Source organism: Botryllus schlosseri, chromosome 13 (genome assembly GCF_051294905.1).
Source record: "Botryllus schlosseri isolate E-star chromosome 13, Bs_hap1, whole genome shotgun sequence".
Lineage (NCBI taxonomy): Eukaryota > Metazoa > Chordata > Ascidiacea > Stolidobranchia > Styelidae > Botryllus > Botryllus schlosseri.
In genome coordinates, this window is record NC_137248.1 from 1,078,635 (window position 1) to 1,098,246 (window position 19,612).

The 19,612-nt window shown below is 39.2% G+C and overlaps 1 protein-coding gene across 1 annotated transcript in view; it reads left to right on the forward strand.

The window, feature by feature from the left end:
* Positions 1 to 19,612, forward strand: part of LOC145453345 (dedicator of cytokinesis protein 1-like) — a 36,662-nt gene that overhangs the window by 3,192 nt on the left and 13,858 nt on the right. Inside the window, exons 4-25 of the mRNA XM_080331311.1 lie at positions 149 to 207; positions 264 to 360; positions 2,375 to 2,614; positions 4,654 to 4,769; positions 5,832 to 5,927; positions 5,984 to 6,065; positions 7,060 to 7,123; positions 8,048 to 8,207; positions 8,272 to 8,354; positions 9,036 to 9,199; positions 9,263 to 9,349; positions 9,888 to 9,986; positions 10,773 to 10,949; positions 11,419 to 11,617; positions 11,679 to 11,776; positions 12,135 to 12,215; positions 12,590 to 12,690; positions 12,808 to 12,942; positions 13,942 to 14,118; positions 18,751 to 18,857; positions 19,002 to 19,129; positions 19,193 to 19,285. Coding sequence (XP_080187437.1) covers positions 149 to 207; positions 264 to 360; positions 2,375 to 2,614; positions 4,654 to 4,769; positions 5,832 to 5,927; positions 5,984 to 6,065; positions 7,060 to 7,123; positions 8,048 to 8,207; positions 8,272 to 8,354; positions 9,036 to 9,199; positions 9,263 to 9,349; positions 9,888 to 9,986; positions 10,773 to 10,949; positions 11,419 to 11,617; positions 11,679 to 11,776; positions 12,135 to 12,215; positions 12,590 to 12,690; positions 12,808 to 12,942; positions 13,942 to 14,118; positions 18,751 to 18,857; positions 19,002 to 19,129; positions 19,193 to 19,285 — 2,643 coding nt within the window. The remainder of the gene's footprint in view (positions 1 to 148; positions 208 to 263; positions 361 to 2,374; positions 2,615 to 4,653; positions 4,770 to 5,831; positions 5,928 to 5,983; positions 6,066 to 7,059; positions 7,124 to 8,047; positions 8,208 to 8,271; positions 8,355 to 9,035; positions 9,200 to 9,262; positions 9,350 to 9,887; positions 9,987 to 10,772; positions 10,950 to 11,418; positions 11,618 to 11,678; positions 11,777 to 12,134; positions 12,216 to 12,589; positions 12,691 to 12,807; positions 12,943 to 13,941; positions 14,119 to 18,750; positions 18,858 to 19,001; positions 19,130 to 19,192; positions 19,286 to 19,612) is intronic.

Sequence of the window (19,612 nt, forward strand, 5' to 3'; positions counted from 1 at the left end):
TCTTGAGAATTCAGCTATGATTCGAATTGTAATCGAACTTGGAAATTCTGGAATTTTTTTAGTTTTTTTAAATCTGCATACCTGCTTCGCAGCCAAACTATCTTTGTTTGTTTCCTTGTGGGCTCATGTTGAAATTATTTTATTTCAGGGAATATTTCCGTGCTCGTATGTCCGTGTTAAGGAGGCTTATGTTGAACATCGAGGAAGGTAACATTATTTGGATACAGACTGAAAGACTTTCCAACGCGAGACATATTTTTCAGTAAAAATGAAAGCGTCTCGCCGAAAGAACTGCCGATTGTACAAGAGATGACACAGCTACTGAGAGAATGGGGCGATATATGCAAAGACCTGTTTAAAGTAAAATCTTGCCAGGGTCATCCAACCATATTTACACTGTGGCCCCCTTTTAAAGTTTCAAAAAGTCATTGGCCTATTTTTTCAACCCTTTGTAGAAAGTATAGGAAACATTATTTTCTATTAAATAAAAAAGCTGGTAGTTGGAATGATTGAATGATACAGTAATTTTTATTACCAGGTCGATTATTTTTTTACCTAAAAATTGAAAATGTTGACATTTTTTGACATGGTAGAACTTTTTTAACAAAATATTGACTCACAAAGCCTCGAATAGCTAAGTTACGCAATATTGTACGAATATTGAAAAAATCGGTGTAAAGTTCGCAGACAGTGCAACCTTATGCCATTGTGACAGTGCGTTTATTGCAGCAAGGTGGAGCGTTAGCTTCAGCTAAAATTTGGCCACTAGCTGCGCTCGCTGTTTGCCTTTATTCAATGTTGTTTTCGTTTTTATGATGTCACGATTGGATGTATGCAATGAAGTTTTTGAAATTCTCTATTTGCTGACGATTGCCGCTGAAGAGTGTCAGCTCGGAAAGCTTCGGGTTTTAATATATTTATGATATGAATATAATATCAAAATGGATATTAAAGCTTTGTACCCCGGAAAGTCTCTTCACAGTGCGGCCTCTACAACGCAAAGAATTTTGACTTTGTTACGATTTTGACAAAATAGTGACTTTTTGACATGTGACAAAAATAATCGCCCTACTTATTGCAGATTTAGTTGATGCAAGGGTTGAGTTTGTGTTGCTCTGACAATGCTGGTGGTGGAAATTTGCTGTAGGCTACTATTCCTGTACTAGTATATTTATTTAGTTTTTATTTCTTTTGTGATATCGAATTTTTTGACGACCCCCAGGTTGGAAACCCCTGCCGTATGCAGTCCTAGCCAAGTTATGAACTGTTTCGAATTTCGACCCAGGGTTGTAACTAGGGCTGGGCAAAATCGAGTACCTGAGTGATTCGATTCTGAATCACGTAATATGCTTCGAGTCGAGTCGAGTAATCGAGTATCACCCATTATGACGTCATAGCACAATGTAATACGTCAAAGTTTAAATATGTACCGTTTATGCCACCACAAAGAATATAATGCCTGTTATCCATCTCATAAATGATAGTTTGGTATTTTTCGGACCATACCGATTTTATTCCGCTTGGTGACAATATAGTGGGATAATCATGACTTCGGAAATGTGTTGCGTCCAGTAACCTTCGTAACTTTATACTATATGTTGCGTATGCTACGATACCGTAAACCAAGGTTTCCAGGCTTCAACAGTGAAAATTAGTATCGAAACTATAATTTTCGTTGATAAATTAGCTTTTAATGGCGACAAGCGTATAATTTCGGTACTCGAAAAAATCGTCTATTACTACTCGACTCGAATCATTAAAATTACTACTCGATTCAGATTCGAGTACTCGAGTCATTATGCCCAGCCCTAGTTGTAACCAAGTCACAAAGCTCCGAGTCACAAGTCAATCTCACTTTTATAGTTTTGACGCGAGTCAAGTCGAGTCATTTTCAATTCACCACCGAGTCAAATCCGAGTCCAAGTCATCAAGCAGAGCTTCGAGTCCGAGTCATGGGATGATGACTCGAGTCCAAGTCATTGTGTTGACTGCTCAGTTTCCAGTTTAAGTCTTGCTAAACCCACTTTTATAACCATATTCGGTGATATCGAACGGTTCGCATTTATAATATACTAATTTTTCTCATTCTTAATAGTTTCTGGTTGCATTTTCAAGTACCAGTACCAATTGACAAAGCCCCAATAGAGCGGTTACTTTGCTATTCTTTGAAATTACAATAAAATGTCTTGGCCGTCTGAGTCTCGAGTCATATGACTTGGTTCGAGTCATGCGCAATGACCCGAGTCATTGACTCGAGTCGAGTCATTTTCGTATTTTGAGAAATTGACTCAAGTCGAGTCATCAGAAAATCGTGACTCAAGATTGATTCGAGTCATGACTCGAGTCATTACAACCCTGTTTCGACCTATTTCAGCGGAACGTGAATCCCAAGTTGTTCATCCAAACGCGGGCCATGATGATGGATTTGATCAACATTCGACGCAGCATAGTTTCCGGGACCATGCCGGCCGACGTGCTTGCCACCATGAAGAAGCAAGTCACAGACACGATAGATTTTGGGAATCGAAATCTGGGACTGGATTTGGTCGTGAGGAACGAGAGCCGGGATCCGGTTGATGTTGATTCAATGAGCTCTGTGGAGATTTACAACATGGTGAGTGTGTCTGCTTGTTTCTGTGCTGCTTTTTTGTCGTTAACTATCATTGCTAGTGACCTGGTGTACCTCCCTCCTCCAGCAGTGTCTGACAACTAGAATATGCATGGCTTTCTCAGGTAACGGTAAGATTGGATCAGATCAGTATGATAGCTGCACGCTTTTTTTGTCAATTAGATTAGATTAGAATTAGTATAACTGACATCTAAGATAGTTGGAAATTGAATTTGAGGCCGAGTTACAAAGAAATACGACAAAAATCAGGTTCAGTTTATGGCAAATGTCTGTACACCGAGCTTGGGTCATTTTTCATGTGCATTTTCGGGAAAAGCAGTAATTTGATTAAAATTTATATGAGAGCATAAAAACATTTCGTTAATTAGATTAGAGATAGATTACCGCCATTTCTAGAGCCCGACCGATTATCGGCTCGCCGATAATATCGAGTCGATATCACGCTTGGAGAGAAATATCGGTATCGGCCATTGAAGGTAAAAAAATATCGGCCTTTTTCGTGACGTCACAACATGGTGGCAGGGAGTCAGAGAAGTCGATAGAAGACGTGAGGATGGTAAATTATAAAAATAAATGGCCAAGCTGCATATAGTGCATGCTGCATAGAGGGCAGTAGGCGTTCCTATCTGAAAAATATTGTAGCAACTGATCACCGTTATGCCCCGCTGACTTCGTGGGAATCCCCCTGCAGTAATCAATCGATCACCAAAGACAGAGAGCAGCTGGATCCTGGATGGATAGTTGTCTGCAGAAGATTTCAATCAGTAAGAGAAATGAGAACTTCAATCATGCTGGACTGGCCCTCGTGATGATAGAGAAAAGCGTCGCGTCGAAACGTTTCTCTGAAGATAGTGCTATTGGTTGGGTACCAACAGAGCTAATTATACCAGTAATGTATGAAGTCGTCTGACACTCTGACTGAGGGCTGAGACCTGCGGGGCCACCATGATAGGAAATATGCGAGCATAGAGGGCAAGAAAATCAAACAAAGGTGGAGTAAAGCCAATAACAGATCCGAACATTTTTGATTCCATGATGACATTGGCCAATTCTGACAAAAGCGCGTAAAATATTGATCAATTGATTGTTGAAATGCTGGTCATGGTCAAGGCCCAAGGGGGATGGGTGGAGCAGTTGCAGACATGGACAATTTGAGTTGTTTTCAACTTTCTCTTCAGCTATTTGTTGATGATGTGCTGAAGGCTCCAGGTGCTCTGCCAGAAGAATATCAATATTTGGTGAAACCATTGAAGGAAAGATCCCCTGCAAGGGAGCGGTGGAACCGAAATGAAGAAAGATTTCCAATCCTTGCTGTGCCACTAGGTACCAAGTGAAAGACTGCTCACTGTGTTTAGTACTATATACATCATTTATGAAAGACCACAGAAGTTCACTCCTTGGAGAAAGCGCCGAGAAATTGTGCTTCGTGAACTGTAATCTGCAACTGCTGGATTGGTGCTTTTGATATATTTTTATAGCCCCTAGATCATTTATTTCATGTTCAAGCATATCAATGGCTGTAAAGTTGTTGAAATAAATGCTCTGAGGTGTTAAATATGGGCCTTGAGCTAGATTCCATACATTTTGAATATCGGCTGAATATATCGAGGTTATCGGTGGAGGTACTGGATATCGGTGTTATCGGTATCGGCTCAGAAATCCAATATCGGTCGGGTTCTAGTCATTTCACTTTATTAATTCATGTCGAAATGCAAACACTCCACTGAATCAATGCCAGTCAGCCCTCAAGTTTACCGGATCACAACGTGATATATTGTTCTCGCCTTTCGACACATGCCACCTCTTTTTGTCCTATTTTATATCATCTTCTTTCACTTTTCATTCAGTACATTGTCTAGGCCAGGTGGGTGTCTGATTTCAAAGATTGCTCAAGCTGTTGGACACCTTCCTATCTTTGATTGTGTCGCAGTCTTGCGTTGTTTTGAATTGAAAAGATTGTTGAAAATAAATTGAATGGAATTGAACCACGTTATTGCGGTTAACCCTTGATATTTTCATTCCAGTACACTGATTCCTCGCTCAGAATTCAGCGCCGTATCGCGGAGGAAGATTTCCACGAGGGGAAGACAAGCGAAGCGAATGATGCGCAGGACCCGGTTTCATCGTCGCACGTACACAGGTGTGCAATTGCCCCTCTCCGTCATCAAACATCTCGATATGATAGAATATATTGATATTGAGACTGTCTTGAATGTTCCCGCTAGGTGTAATCGTCAGCAACCAGTAAAGAATAGGAAAAAACATTATGATTGGTGGGACGATTGTTGATATGCAGTGTACTTTTAAAATCTCTACGATGTGAAGATAGTAGGGACATTGAGCTTAAGCCATCTGTTCGGCTCGATTATCCGAATTTTCATGGCGGTGATGTCTTATTTGGTGATGCGATTGTTAATATACGATGTTCTTTCCAATTCTCTACTAGTTGCTGACGATTACCCCTGACGAAGGTCGGTCGGTCGGTTCATTTCAATATGATTATATTATTCAATTGTGTATTGAGGTTCTGTACATTCAAGAGTCACTTCAATATCACAATATAAAAAAATGCATATAAACTTGGTGGCACCGGCGGGTTTTTCCCAAAAATTTTGCTTTTAAAAACTGTCTGACCCTCTGAGACTGTGTGTTTATGGTGAAACGCGGTACCATGCTTTGATAGTATCGGTCGAATTAGTTGAGCAAAAGCGGTCACTCGTGGCTTGTTCGAAAGAAGACGTCTCTGTTAGTATGAACTTATTCGCACTAGGTATATGTTGTGTACTCTATAAGGAAGTTACCAAAACTTGTCCATTTTTACAACAAGGTTATCTCGTCTTCTTGATTATATACACGCACGGTTGGCCTGCTCTCGTCTCACTTGGTGGCGTAGTTGGTTAGGCGTTGACATTCTGAATCCAACGATATATTAGTTGTTGGTTTCGCATCCCATTAAGGTCGTGTTTTACAGTTTTGAAAAGTGAAGCTAAATTTTTAGGAAAATCCTGCCAGTGCCGGCCTGTTGAAGCTCTATCTAGACCCCAAACAACAATAATCTTCCACCAGCAAGTCCCAGAAATTTCCACATTTACATGCGATTCAGTAGAAATTTACAACATTATTTCTACTGAGTAGCTACACTGACCATTTTAACCACATCTGCTTGTGAATTATAAGGTGTTTGAATTTAACATTTTTACAGTCTATTTGTGACTGTCAAGAATTTCGTTTGTCGTATTGGTGAAGAAGCAGACGTGTTCATGTCTCTCTACGACGGCAAATCTCACTCTCATATCAGGTAGCGTCTTGTGGCCTATTCCGTTTCAGGCGCGAGATTCATGCGATGTTTTTCAGCGAGAATTATCTGGTCCGATGGGGCAGTCAAGGGCTGCCAAGAAACTTGGAGATGCTCAACAACTTGAAATGTCTGTTTACCGTGAGTGTCCGGCGAAATTTGGTTGTCTGAGAGCGACAATCGCTTTTGTTTGTACTGTGATTTACCCAAAGAGCAATCCTCATGTAATTCAGGTTTTTTGACTGTGTAAGACTGTAGAGTGTAAAAGTATATTCCCAAACTATTTGCAGCCGCAGATTGTCAGTTGTGCCTCAAATCTTGTTGGTATTTTGGAGAAGAACTGTATATATATTTAAAATAAGGCATGGAAACAGGCATTAAGAGTTGGAAGCGTTCTAACTGGACACTTCCATAACTGGTGAATATGAACAGTGTCCATGAAACCGATCTTTTGGACTTTTTAAGATTAACTGAACAATCTGCATTGTAGTCTCCAAGCTTAATCGGAATGTATTATTAAAGCAACTTCAAAACTACGATCACATTAGACGACAGTTTTTTATGGAAGACCATCGTCTCGAAGAAAGTTTCTGATCCGTTTGCCACTCGTGATAAACAGACTCGTAAAACAAGAAATTGTGTGCAAATTATTTAGAATTGAGCTTGCACTGCAACATTGTTTCCCAAAAATTGCTGTTACGAACTTCAGAAGTGCAGTTGATCCATTTTGAAGAACTCGATCAAGCAATATTCCATAAAAAATACAATTATTTTTGGCTGTCTGCTTGCAAATGCTACAATGATAAATAATTATGCTTCCATTTGTATCTTGATGGCTATGTGAGCATGGTTCGTCTGTTTTTACTAAAAATAACAGCTGTAAATGAGGGAGACTCTGCTTGAAATTGACGATGAAATACGGGCGCATCCATCAAATTGACACGTTGAATATTTTTTGTTAAAGCAACTTTTCTTCTCTTGTAGTGTGCCTTGAGCGTCATAATATTTTTCCACTGCGCCACAAACTGAAATAGTTAGGGAGAACCACTGGTGTAAAAACACGTTTGTCATCGTTATAGCGACAGGTGTTTTGCGATAGGAATTGATGTCATAATGAACGATCTATTGCGTTCAGGACTTGGGAAGCAAAGACATGCAGAGGGAGAAGATCTATCTGGTTTGTCAGATCGTCAGAATCGGTTAGTAGACAAGCTTTTGTTTAGAAATAATGCAGCAGACTTGATAATAAAGCTGAGCACAATGAATCTGGTACTCTAGTCTGAATCGAGTATTCACTCTGATGATTCGAGTCGAGTAATGAATTATGATTCTTGAGAGTACTCTAATTATACAATCATTGCCACCAAATTAATTCATTAACGAGAACTATCGTTTCGCAGGGTTGTAACCAAGTCGCAAGGTTCCGAGTTACAAGTCAATCTCACTTTTGTAGCTTTGACTCGAGTCAAGTCGACTCATTTTCAATTCACCACCTAGTCAAGTCCAAGTCTGTGAGTAGAGGGTCGAGTCCGAGACCAATCACTTTTGAGTTCAACCCAGTTCAAATCGCGTTTTTCAACTCTGCTTGAGTGATACAGAATGGCTCACATTCCTATTATCGTAATTTTCCTCAGTCCTAACAGTTTCTGGCCCTATTTTCCAAGTATCAGGACTCATAGACGAAATACCAATCATGTGGTGCCTTTACTATTCTTCGAAGTTACAATGAAATGTCTGTATTGGCCGTTCTGGTCTCGAGTCATATGACTTGGTTCGAGTCATGTAGGCTAAAATGACTCGAGTACAAGTCGAGTCTATATACTAATTGACTCGGGTCGAGTCATTTTGCGCATTTGAAAAAATGACTCGAGTCACCAAAAATTTGTAGTTTCTGTAGTTTTGATACTATTGTACCCTGTGTAAGGCTGTAAACCTCGGTCATATCGTAGCATAAAAAACGTGTAGTGCATAGCTACGTTAGTGGAAATGACATATCTGTGAAGCCGTGATCAACCCACAATGAAATCCAAATAGGTATAGTCCAAAAATACCAAATCATCTTGATTGTGATAGAACTGTCATTGTAGTCTTTGTGGTTGCATAAAGTGTACGTATTCGTGCAGGTCGAATGGAATTGAAAGATTTGAAGTCCGAGTCTGACAGAAAGCGTTACACTTCTAATTTGAGACGTGCGTTCGGTGTTGCGGTGATGGACATTACGAATATCGTGAAAGGCGCCGAAGAACGAGACGAGGACAAACAGACTTTCATACCGTTTGTTCAGTAAGTCGAACGCTACTTATGTTTATGAAACGTTTTACCATTCTGTGCACTTTATCTCTGGCAGAGTGACTGGAGAAAACGAGAATCTCCATCAGCTTATCATGCGCACCATCAGCTCCAGAAGTGAAATCAACCATAAAGGACAAGGTTTGGTTAAACTCTAGTTTTGTGGTTCCTCGTGGTATAGAATTTGGAATGCAATTCCTTTTTTGTTTTTGTTTGAAAAGCATTTCAAAAGCATTTAGCGTATCAATGACCGATCCTTCTTCTTTCGCATAAACATTACTTGATTCATTCCTATTAATCGATCTGAAGTCTCTATAATCTCTTTAACCTGATCTATCGAAATTTCATGCCGGTGACGTCATATCTTGTGATACGATTGTTGATATGCAATGTTCTTTCCATTTCTCTTCTAGTTTCTGACGGTTACTCCTGGCGAGTGTTGGTTGAAAATATTCGGGTTCATTTCAACATCAATTTACTATTCATCTAAAGTCCTTAACAGCAAGTTCTGGGAAGTAGGCTACTGCTGCTGTGCAATCTGAAGTTCAGACAATGTGCACATAACGCAGACAAATTGGTTTCATCATCACATGTGCTTTGTCATCTGAATGTCTTTAATATATACAGTTTTTCCCTAAATTACAATAACTGGTTGGGGGTACAAAAGTTGAATACCGCTTTCAAAAGTATGTTTATGATCAACGTTTATTGAAACTCGAAGAACTTTTTGCGTGCCACTTATCAAGAGCTACCGGCAAGATAAAGGAAATAAAACATACATATATCATTCAAAATATTTAAAATCCTCGTTATCTTCGCTAGGTCTGTGGGTCTCCATGAAGATGCTCCACGTCGACTTGAAGACGGCCTTGAAAGATTACCAGCATTTGATCGACAAGTCCACCGCTGTCGCCCGAAAAATGGGCTTTCCAGAAGTTATCATGCCGGGAGACGTCAGAAACGACCTATACGTCACTCTCATTCAAGTTTGTAAAAATTGGTTACTATTTCAGATGGATGTTCTTCGAATTACTGTGTTCAATTTGCAGGGTGAATTTGAGAAAGGAGCCAAAACGGCGCACAAGAACGTTGAGGTGACCGTGTCAGTCTGTGGAATGAGCGGACATGTTATTCCGGTAAATATCTGCTATTTTACATCTCATATCAATTTATGTTCACCAAGATTGTTTAAAACTTATTTTTTTCAAATTCAATTCTAACCGATGGAAGCGAAGTCTACTATTTTGGATTTATTTTTTCAAATTTTACCGGGGACCCAATGAAATTATTGGGATGTCTGAGACAATGACGCGAAACAAATTTGAAGCAATGTTATTAGTGTAGAAAATGCTATCACTTAGATATGTCGAAAACTTGTTGCTCAGTATGCGTGAACGAGTAGTAATGCTTATAATTGCCTGGAATGGAGAGGTTTTGCTGTATATTTGAAATGAGTTTGACACCAATTCTGTTGATAAAAGGTAAAAACTCTCAGCAACATTGTGATAACCCATTTTACTGAACTAAGCATATATCAGTGCAAGAGAAATGAACGAATGCATCAGTAAATAGCTTACAAATGCGAATCATATCACAATGATATCATAGTCAGGAATTTTCTATTATGTATGTTAAAAGTTGCACCCATTTTCAATCAGCACTTGGTCGTTTCAGATCGTGGTCAGTATGGGAGTGGGTGAAGACCCAATGAGCGAACATCGCTCCTGTATTTATTACCAGAGCAAACAGCCTCGGTGGGCGGAAATTGTCAAGGTAAGTTTGATTTTGCATGTTTGATTCTTGTGGCTGACATTTGTGAAATAATAAATGCAGAGTGTCGTAAGTCTTGTAATTACTAGGGCTGGGCAATGAAATAACACGCTCCTTGCCACTAAGAATTATTTTATCAACAGAAATTATAGTTTCAATACTATTTTACATTGTGGAAACATTGCAACTCGACTTCTGGTATTGTATCATAGGAAACATAACATGTATGTGAAGTTGTGATCAACAAACAGCATTGTCACACTGTGTTGGGATCAAGTCACTACCTTCGAGTCACAAGTCATCTTGAGTCATTGCATATTTTGAGTCAAGTCAAGTCAATCGATTTTCGAAAGTTCTAGTCAAGGTAATCTGCAAAGTACGCCGCAAGATTCATAGTCATTGCATTTTGCCAACTAATTCAAGCACAGATTGAGTCAGTTTGCAAAGTGACTCGAGTCAAGTCAAGTCCTACGAAAAAGTTGACTCCAGTCAAGTCGCGAGTCGAGTCATCCCGACACTGTTGTCAAAAGTGCAATGAAATAGGTATGGTCGAAAAAATAGAAAAATATCTTCATTATGATGTACAACTGGGATTATATTCTTTGTGATCGCATAAAAGGTACATATTTGAAATTTCCGCAATATTCATACAGTTATGACATCGTTATGAGTGATACTTGGAGTCTTGACTCAAAGCCTAATACTCGGAATCGAATCACTCATGTACTGGAATTTGCCGAGTCCTAGTTATTAAGGTATTAGTTTTATCCAGTATTTCTAATTTTCTAGATTCAAGTGCCAATTGAGGACCTGCGTAGCGCGCATTTGAGGTTCACGTTCCGTCATCGGTCCACCCTCCAGAACAAGGACTATAACGAGAAAGATTACGGCGTCTCCTTCATTAAGTTAATGAGAACAGAGGGGACGACTCTCAAGGACGGAATTCATAACTTGGTTGTTTACAAGGTACATTTAGTTATTCGTGTTTATTTTTTAGTATTTAAAGCTAAAAAGGAGGACGAATTTCGACGACGAACATTTGGGTGAAGGAAGGACATTTGTTAAAAATGGAGGACTAATCGTCCTAAAGGAGGACGTCATCCCCAACCATAATATTAGTCAACCCTCCTATCCCCAACCGCCAACCCGAAACACTATCAATTTTGACGTTTATAAGTTTTGATGTGGTATTTATGGGAAATATTTATTGGTGTCATGTGGAACACTGGCTTGATATGCGCGTATATCAAACAAGGTATAATTAGCTACTTTTGCATCTCAAAATTTGTACTTTGTTACTGAACACCTAAGTGAGTAAAATAGCTTGTTTCCTGTTCTGCTGAGCTGAAGCATGAAAAACAAGTCCTATACGCTCTCAATGCAATAGTTTGTAGTGAGCAATCTTCTGTCCTCAAACTAAGTTCTTGTGTTCCAGCTGGAAACTCGTAGACTGGAAGGCGTCAAGTACCTCGATCTGCCTTCAACGCGAGAAGAATTAGACTTGCATATGAAGAATTCAAAATCCAACACCACCCACAGCAAACATGCCTTACCCCGCGTGGAAGGCCTCACGCTCAGCAAAGACAATTTCCAAATCACGACCATGGTCTGCTCCACCAAACTCACCCAGAATGGTGGGATCTGTTACGAAACGTAATTGATATTCATCCTAAATCACATTTCTGTATTTTACAGTTGATTTGCTTGGTCTTCTGAAGTGGCGTTGCAATGAGAAAGAGCTCAAGTATAATTTGGAAGCTTTGATGAAGGTTCTCGGAGAAGAAATTGTCAAGGTGCCTTTTTTGTGACGTTTAAAGCTTCTATGACGCTTCGCAATCATACTTGTACAAACTATTATTCAAGTTTGTTGATGGTCAACTAACACTGGTTTTTGAGGAGCTCTAGCTCTAGTTGCGTATTTTAAGAAGCGAGTAGTTCTAGTTTAGTTGTGTATCTTGAAAACAATTTAGTTTCCGAACAACTAAAAACGGTTTGTCATTTGGCGTGAATGGTGAGCCATCGTTAGTTTATTTTGAAAAGCGAGTACTTCTAGTTTTAGCTGCGCATATTGAAAATCCAATATCTTACGTACTACTACAAGTCTGTTCACAATGCATATGTGTTGAACTAATGCTATTTTTAAATTTTTAGTTCCTCCAAGACACTCTGGACGCACTCTTCAATATTTTAATGGAAGAGAAAGATTACGATACTCTTGTTTTTAATGCGCTTGTGAGTGGAGTTGCTTTGATTTGTGCCTCACGGTCTCAAGAAACGGCTTTCTTCGTTAAAACGGATTCTTGTAATATCTAGTAAATGAAATAACGTTTCTCAATTTGATCTATACCACATTTGTTCAATAAATATTGAAATCCAAATTCAAATTTTGAATAACATATTCACATTGAAACATTGTCGATTGTTCTTTCTGATTCTCTACTAGTAGCTGACATTTACCCCTGACGAGTGTCAGCCGAAAATATTCGGGTTTATTTCAATATGAATATATTATCCAAATGTATATTGAAGTTCTCTACCTCCAAAAGTCTTTTCGATATATCTTTTGAAACTTAACATTTAGATTTCTGATGATACCCCGTTTTTAGATTCATATCATTTCTCTGATTGCCGAGAAAAAATTCTTTCACTTTTTCGCCGTTTTGGATACCTACATTTGTGAGCACTTCAGCGCTGCGATTTCTTATCAGTAAGTGATCTGATTCTAAAAATCGTATTTTTTTCTTATCCTGTTCGTTATTCTGAATATTCACCCGACTTGCGTGGTAAAGCTAAATTTTTACAACAAAATAAATCTTTTTCGTAGAAAATTAATAAAAGAGCTCGTGAAAAGTTTCAAGGGAGTCGAAGATCCGAAGAACAAAGAGCAACTTCAGAAAACCATCAAGGCCCTCGAATATATTTTTAAATTTATTGTTCGTTCTCGGAAACTTTTTGAACAGTGAGTCATTGTATAAATTCCTGTCAGACTTGTACAAACTACCATTCTTGCTTGTTCAGACCTGGACAACTAGACAATTGATAATTGTAGTTGTCCAATTAGAAATGTCGGTAATCTAATTCTAATCTAATTTCCGCTTTTTCCTGTAAAATGCTACAGGAGAACTGTATAGTGCGAAAGGATCTGAGCTTGCCGCTCAAACATTTGCTATCCTCAATTAGGGGAGTTCAAAAATGAATTCTTTTCTCAAATTCTACTGGCTACTTGATAAAACTGTTAGGTTACCTAATTGAAGCCTGTAAATGCCTAAAAAGCTTAAAATGAATAAAAAAAATTTCAAAATTTTCTGTCCAATCCATGAAATTGTTAGGTTGTCTATAGAAACGATGCTCACCAGATTTGGTTCAATTCCAACCAATGAAAGCGGAGTTATTGCCGCCGAGGAATTTTGAATTTGAATAAAATAGTATTTACGGTGACCGATTCTTCAATCCTTTATTATAGTTGTGCCCACCGTAAATACTATTTTATTAAATCCAAATTTTCGACATCAATAACTCCGCTTCCGCTGGTTGGAATTGAGCCAAATTTGGTGGGCATCGTTTCTATAGACAACCTAACAGTTTCATGGATTGAACAGAAAATTTTGAAATTTTTTTTATTCAGTTTTATATGATAAATACTTGAGTCATTTTTGAACACCCCCCATGCTTATGATAATCAACTCATATTTGACATTAATAGAACTTGAGTACTCAAAGTATTCTCGAATTTAGTAATTCTAATTCCAATCTAATTTGGAAAAAAGTTTGTGTAGCTGTAATTCTAATTTAGAGAAAATGCGTAGCTCAAATTCTAATCTAATTTGGATAAGCTGCAAGTTTTCTGGTTTGAGTAGTTCTAACTGCGTATTTTGAATATCCAGTAGTTTGTACAAGTCTGGTTCCTGTGTCACATGACAGGTGACTCACATTGCAAAAATGTGATATGTATTCTCAGGATCGACGATCAATCCAACGACAGTTTCGAAAATGAAATGAAATCGGTTTTCAAGACCATCAACAAACTGATGGTTCACAAACACAATCACCTCCTCATTCCGCAAGGCCTCGCTTTAAAGCACTTGCCTTCTGTAATAGAAGATATCACTACCGTCTATGAGCCAAGGGGCCTCAGGTAAGGGCTGTGGAATGAAATATATTGGTTTATCGGATACACGGTTTTGTTAACGTTGTATTCTTTCCATACAGCATCTCAACAATGAGTGTGTATCATATATTAACTTAGGGGTGGGCAAATTTGAGTATCTGAATCGAGCATTACTGAACTTGATGTCATAAGAGTGTGAATGATGTGGAAAGTTCAAATACGTACCTTTTGTGCGACCACAAAGAAAATAGTGCCACATCTGCATCACATTGGGATAATTCACGACCACACAGACACACACACTGATGTGCATAGCTTTGTACTCTATGTCGTTGTGAAACGGCTCTGGAGGTTTCAGTGGTAAATAGTATCAAAACTATAATCGAATCATTGCCCCACCCCTACATATCATTGAACAAGACTTGAGTCTGTATTTGACTGATTACCAATGCAAATTGAACTTGTGGGCTTCTGGAATTGCAAGTCTGCAGGAAGATTTTGGTAGCCCTGAGCTCAAGGACTTGGGATGAGTCTGGAATCTAGAGTAGGAGGTTGTGTTTTTACATCGATGATCTACGCTGGAATCTGACTCGAGAGCATGAAAAGAGCTGATATGCAGATGAGAACTTGAAAGCAATAATTCTTGATTAGTATTGTCACCTGGCGATTATTAGCTTGTGCCACGAAGTGTCAGACTTAATCGATAGTGGAACAGGACGTATACACCTGGCAGGACATTGTGCATCGATCTAACAACCTTTCTCAACACTGTGGTCTGAGTACAGTCTCCTACGAATACCCTACAGTCCGGATTTGGAATATTGCTCGAGCTACAGCGGCGAATGCGATTCATCAGGTCCACGCCGTCATTTTGAGGTCTTACTCGGGTTGCTAAAAGAAGCTTTTGTCCGTGTCTATTTCTTTGCAATGTTCCTTCTAGTTTTCTACCAGTTGCTGACGATTGCCCCTGACAGATGTCAGCCGAAAATGTTTGGCTTTATTTCAATATGAATATACTATTCGATTGTATATTACCAGTAAGGAAACGAGGAATTTTTCACTCTGAATTGCGAGTCGCGTCGGGTCTTCTTTTCATAGTGTTTTATGCTCAATTTGAATGAGTGGCGACGGCTATAGCTATTTTAATTCAATTCGGGACACTGCGTAATCGGCGATTCAGATAATCAGGCAATATACAGTGGGATGTAAGAACAAGAATTGCAATACAACGAAAAAGGACGGACGACGGATATAGTCGAATGGATATGTCAGGTTGTGGTCCGGCAATCTTGAAGGCTGACCAGTATTGATTCAGTCAAAATTGCTTGCATTTTAATTTGAATGTGGAAATGCTCGACGACTGTCGTATAGCAGGCGAAATGCTGTTCCACACAGGTCCGGCATACTTGCTTACTGTGTTTTCTTGTATTTCGTCCTGATCGCATGGCAGTTGTGCTTCGAGGAAGCGCGTGTGTAGTAGTTTTTTTGGCAATCAGAGTAGATATTAGTTATGATGGGACTGGTGCCGTACCCTGTATAAGAGTATTGTCACGTCGTAAGATCAATTGCATTAACGCACGAGCGGCGTTACAAACATTGTAGGAAAAGGTGTTTTAAATAGTCGCGCGGCCATCGCATGTGCTCTAAAAACACGCTAGGTATTCCTGCAGTGGAAATCCTATGCCTTTTCTCTTTGTGTGTGATGGCGTTGTCATGGCTGGCTGCACACAGGCTAGAACACTTCGCTAATAAGGTCAGGCGGAAGATTTGAAACTGGCTCGGTGTGTTTGTTTGGCGATAAATTGTCGCGCGCTGTGTTGTTTTCTTGTGGAATCGTATGTACTGAATATAAGCTCGCCTGATTAAGAGTCTGGTCGTATCCCAGTTTAGATTATTGTAGTGTAGGATGTAGAAGGTATACCGAAAGGCGAAAATAACGTTCTTGCGTTAGGCATTTTCTGATCTAGAGGCAGCATAGTTATTACTTATCAGAAGAGATTCTCGGAAGTACAGAACTTCAATTCCGTGTTGAAATAAACCTTAATATTTTCGGTTGACACTCAACGGCAACTAGCAGAGAATAGGAGAAAACGTTCTATCAGGATATATGATGCCGCTGGCTCACAATGTTCCTTTCAATTAATGCCATTGTTGATTACAATGTTCTTTCCTATCCAATCCTCGATTATTCGGAATTTCATGCCGGTGACGTCATAATCGGTGGTACAATTGTTGATACACAATGTTCTTTTCAATGGTCTAGTTTACTGACCATTACCCCTGAATAGTATAACAATGTTAACAGAATAACAGTGTTTGGTCTTGATCCTCGGCTCTCTTTTTGAGGAAGCAGTAGGAACTGACACATGGGGAAGAGCCCAGATTAAGATACTATTTTCAGTTTTGGACGGTGGGCTTCCATAGTATAAAAACTAGAATTTCCGTCGATAGATAATGTTCCCCATAAAACCAACAAATGTTTCCCACGAACACAAACAAAAATTTATAAACGTCAAAATGTGTTTTTTGTGCCTTTGTGGGGAGGGGGTATTAGGGTTGGGAAAGGGGGATATTAGGGTTGGGGAGGGGGATGTTAGGGTTGGGGAGGAGGATGTTAGGGTTAGTGGAAATTAGGGTTGTGGGAGAGGGGATATTAGGATTCGGGGGTGGGTTAGTGTCAAAGTTGGGGTTATCCCAAGACTAGGGTTGGGGGAAAGGGGGATTGGAGGTGGGTTTAGGTCAAAGTTATGGTAGAATATCCCAAGATTGGGGTTAGGGGAAGGGGGGATATTAGGATTGCGGGATTAGGGTTATGGTATCCCAAGATTAGGGGGTATTAGGGTTGGGGGATTGGAGGTGGGTTAGGGGGGATATTAGGGTTTCTCCAACCCTAATCTTGGGATACCCTAACCCACATCCAGTCCCCATTTCCCCTAACCCTAATATCCCGTCACCCCAACTTTGACCTGAACCCACCTCCAACCCTAATACGCCCACCCTAATAACCGTCTCTCCAAAGGCACAAAAAAACAATTTATTTTGACGTCTATAAATTTTTGTTCGTGTTCATGGGAAACATTTGATATTATCATAGGAGAACACTGGTGCTCTCCGATCGTAAAACGAAGAAGCGCTGAAGTTTTCAAGGCTACAATAGTATCAAAACTAAGATTCTCATGGGTAGTTGGTGTCAATAGAGATTTCAATGTTACAATAGCATTGACTATTGAGAAAGTATTAAAATTAGAATTGTCGTTATTCGATGTTTCAAGGCTACCATAATGTCTGAGAATGTATTGCAGCTACAATTCTGCTTGATAAAGTTGAAATTCATGCAACTCCAAGTGGTAGCCTATGTGATTTCTGTTCTTGAAACAAAATTGTTACTAGACATGGTCAAATTGACATCGCAAGCTGTTGAATTTGCAGTTAATATAGCCTATCTGTAAAAATGAACTCCCGGCCCCGAACTCCAAAGATCGTCGTGCTGCCTTCTAAACAACTGGTGATGCGAACACCTTCGAAACGTAAAGTGTTGACATCGATAGGAAATGAGACTCCGAAAAAGCGAAGACCAACAAGTGTTGGTTTGGATTTTATCAAATCGATTGAAAGAGCTTTTGGAAAGAAGAAGGTGCCGGACCAGACAAGGTGTTCTAATTTCCTGCAATGGCTAATGGTTTTGAATCTGTTCTCTGGATCAATCCACGTGATAGTGATCTGTTGGCAACATTGCTGTCGGAGATTTACAGGTTCAAGATTCTGGATTGTAAATGTTTTCTGATACAGGATTGGATCCAGACTCATACAGTTATTCAAAAATACCTCTTTTTTCAAATTTCACTAAGCAACTTGACAATTTCGTTTAATTTGGATTATATCACGACGATTCCACTTCATTGAACACGGAGCAGGATTCGATTTGAAACCCCAAAAACTCACAATCTGTGTTAGCAAGTCAAAAACCTAACTTCCAGGTGGCTATCACCATGAAATTCTCACAGTCGCTAGATGTCGCTATGCTATATACAAAAAAAAAAATTTGTTCTTTCCTGCAGATTGTGGATTTGAAGGAGAAAAAATGCACCGACACGGGGAATGCAAAATCTTGAAGTTGTGAAGCCCTTTTTTCAATCTAACGCCTTATTTAGGAAGTTCTAGGACTGTGCTGTGTTATGCTTAAATTTGAAGGAATATGTGTAACCCCTCTTGGAGAAATTTTATTTTGAAATTTCGAATTTCTGTTCATTTTTTTTCAAAAAGTTTGCCGTGAAGCTCTGTAATTCAGAGGAAGGTAGACCTAGGCCAAACGACTCTTGGCATAACATAGGTCTAGATGTTAGCTTTTCAAAAAACCCTGAGTGAATACTATACATGTCATGATTTACCATGAAGCTGTTCAACAACAAAATTTTACAATGGAGAAAAACGTTAATAAGCATTTTACCAGTAATGAAAGATACTACACCGGTGCTGATGAAAATCGAAATTATGAAGTATTTAGTTATGTTTTGGGTAAGATAAGGCCATGAGGCAAGAGTATAGGTACTATGTTGTTATTTAGTGCCAAGAAAAAATAATTGAAAATTTTAAGGTTTTTTTCTAAATTTTGACTTGCTAGTCCCCTTAACTGCTATTCAACAACCCTCTGTTTTTTAGCTCTCTCCTGCAAGAATTTATCAAGAACGTGCCAACGGACAGGCTGACAAAGCAAAAGATACAATGCATGTTGGATATTGTTCATAGCAGCCTATTCAAAGTTCAAGGTAGACTCGAGACTAGGGCTGGGCAAAATCGAGTACCCGAGTCTCGAATCATCACAACTGATACTCGGATTTGATTACTCATCGTGCCCAGCCCTCCTCACAATCAATGGCAGACAGATATTAACAAAATATGAGAATATCTAGACTGCAGACTGATTTTGTTGAAAATGATGACGCGCGACTTGAAAAGTCTGATGCAGAAGCGGGAAGAATTGGATTCTTGCGTCAAACTGCTCGCGGATATCCTCGCCTTGCTCAGGTCCAAGGACGTTGTGAGTCGACTGATATTTAGAATGGTGTTGCGTGTGACTCAAACTAGCTCTGTTTTCAAATAGGGATCAACGCAGAATGACGTGAAGGAAGTGATGAACACTCTTCTTCGGACTCTGATTCAGACGATTATTCGACTTCGAGATACTCCACATGTAGTGAGTGATTGGGGCATTTTCATTTGTGAATTTTACACGTTTGAACTATAACTATCATCAGAAACCTTGGCTTGTTTATGTAGCTCAGTGGTTCCCAACCTTATTACAATGTGGTCCCCGTCGATAATTTTGAAAAATCATTGCCCCCTTGACTACCCCCTTCCAGGCTAGCTTATTTCTGTACTAGTATTCATTATCAAATTTCAATGTATTTTATTATAGTGCACTTAAATGATAAATTTTTTCATGACTCGCATGTTCTAAACCCCATATGTTAAAGCATAAGTCGTGTCTCCCACATCATATATTTGAGACCGAATGCTTTTT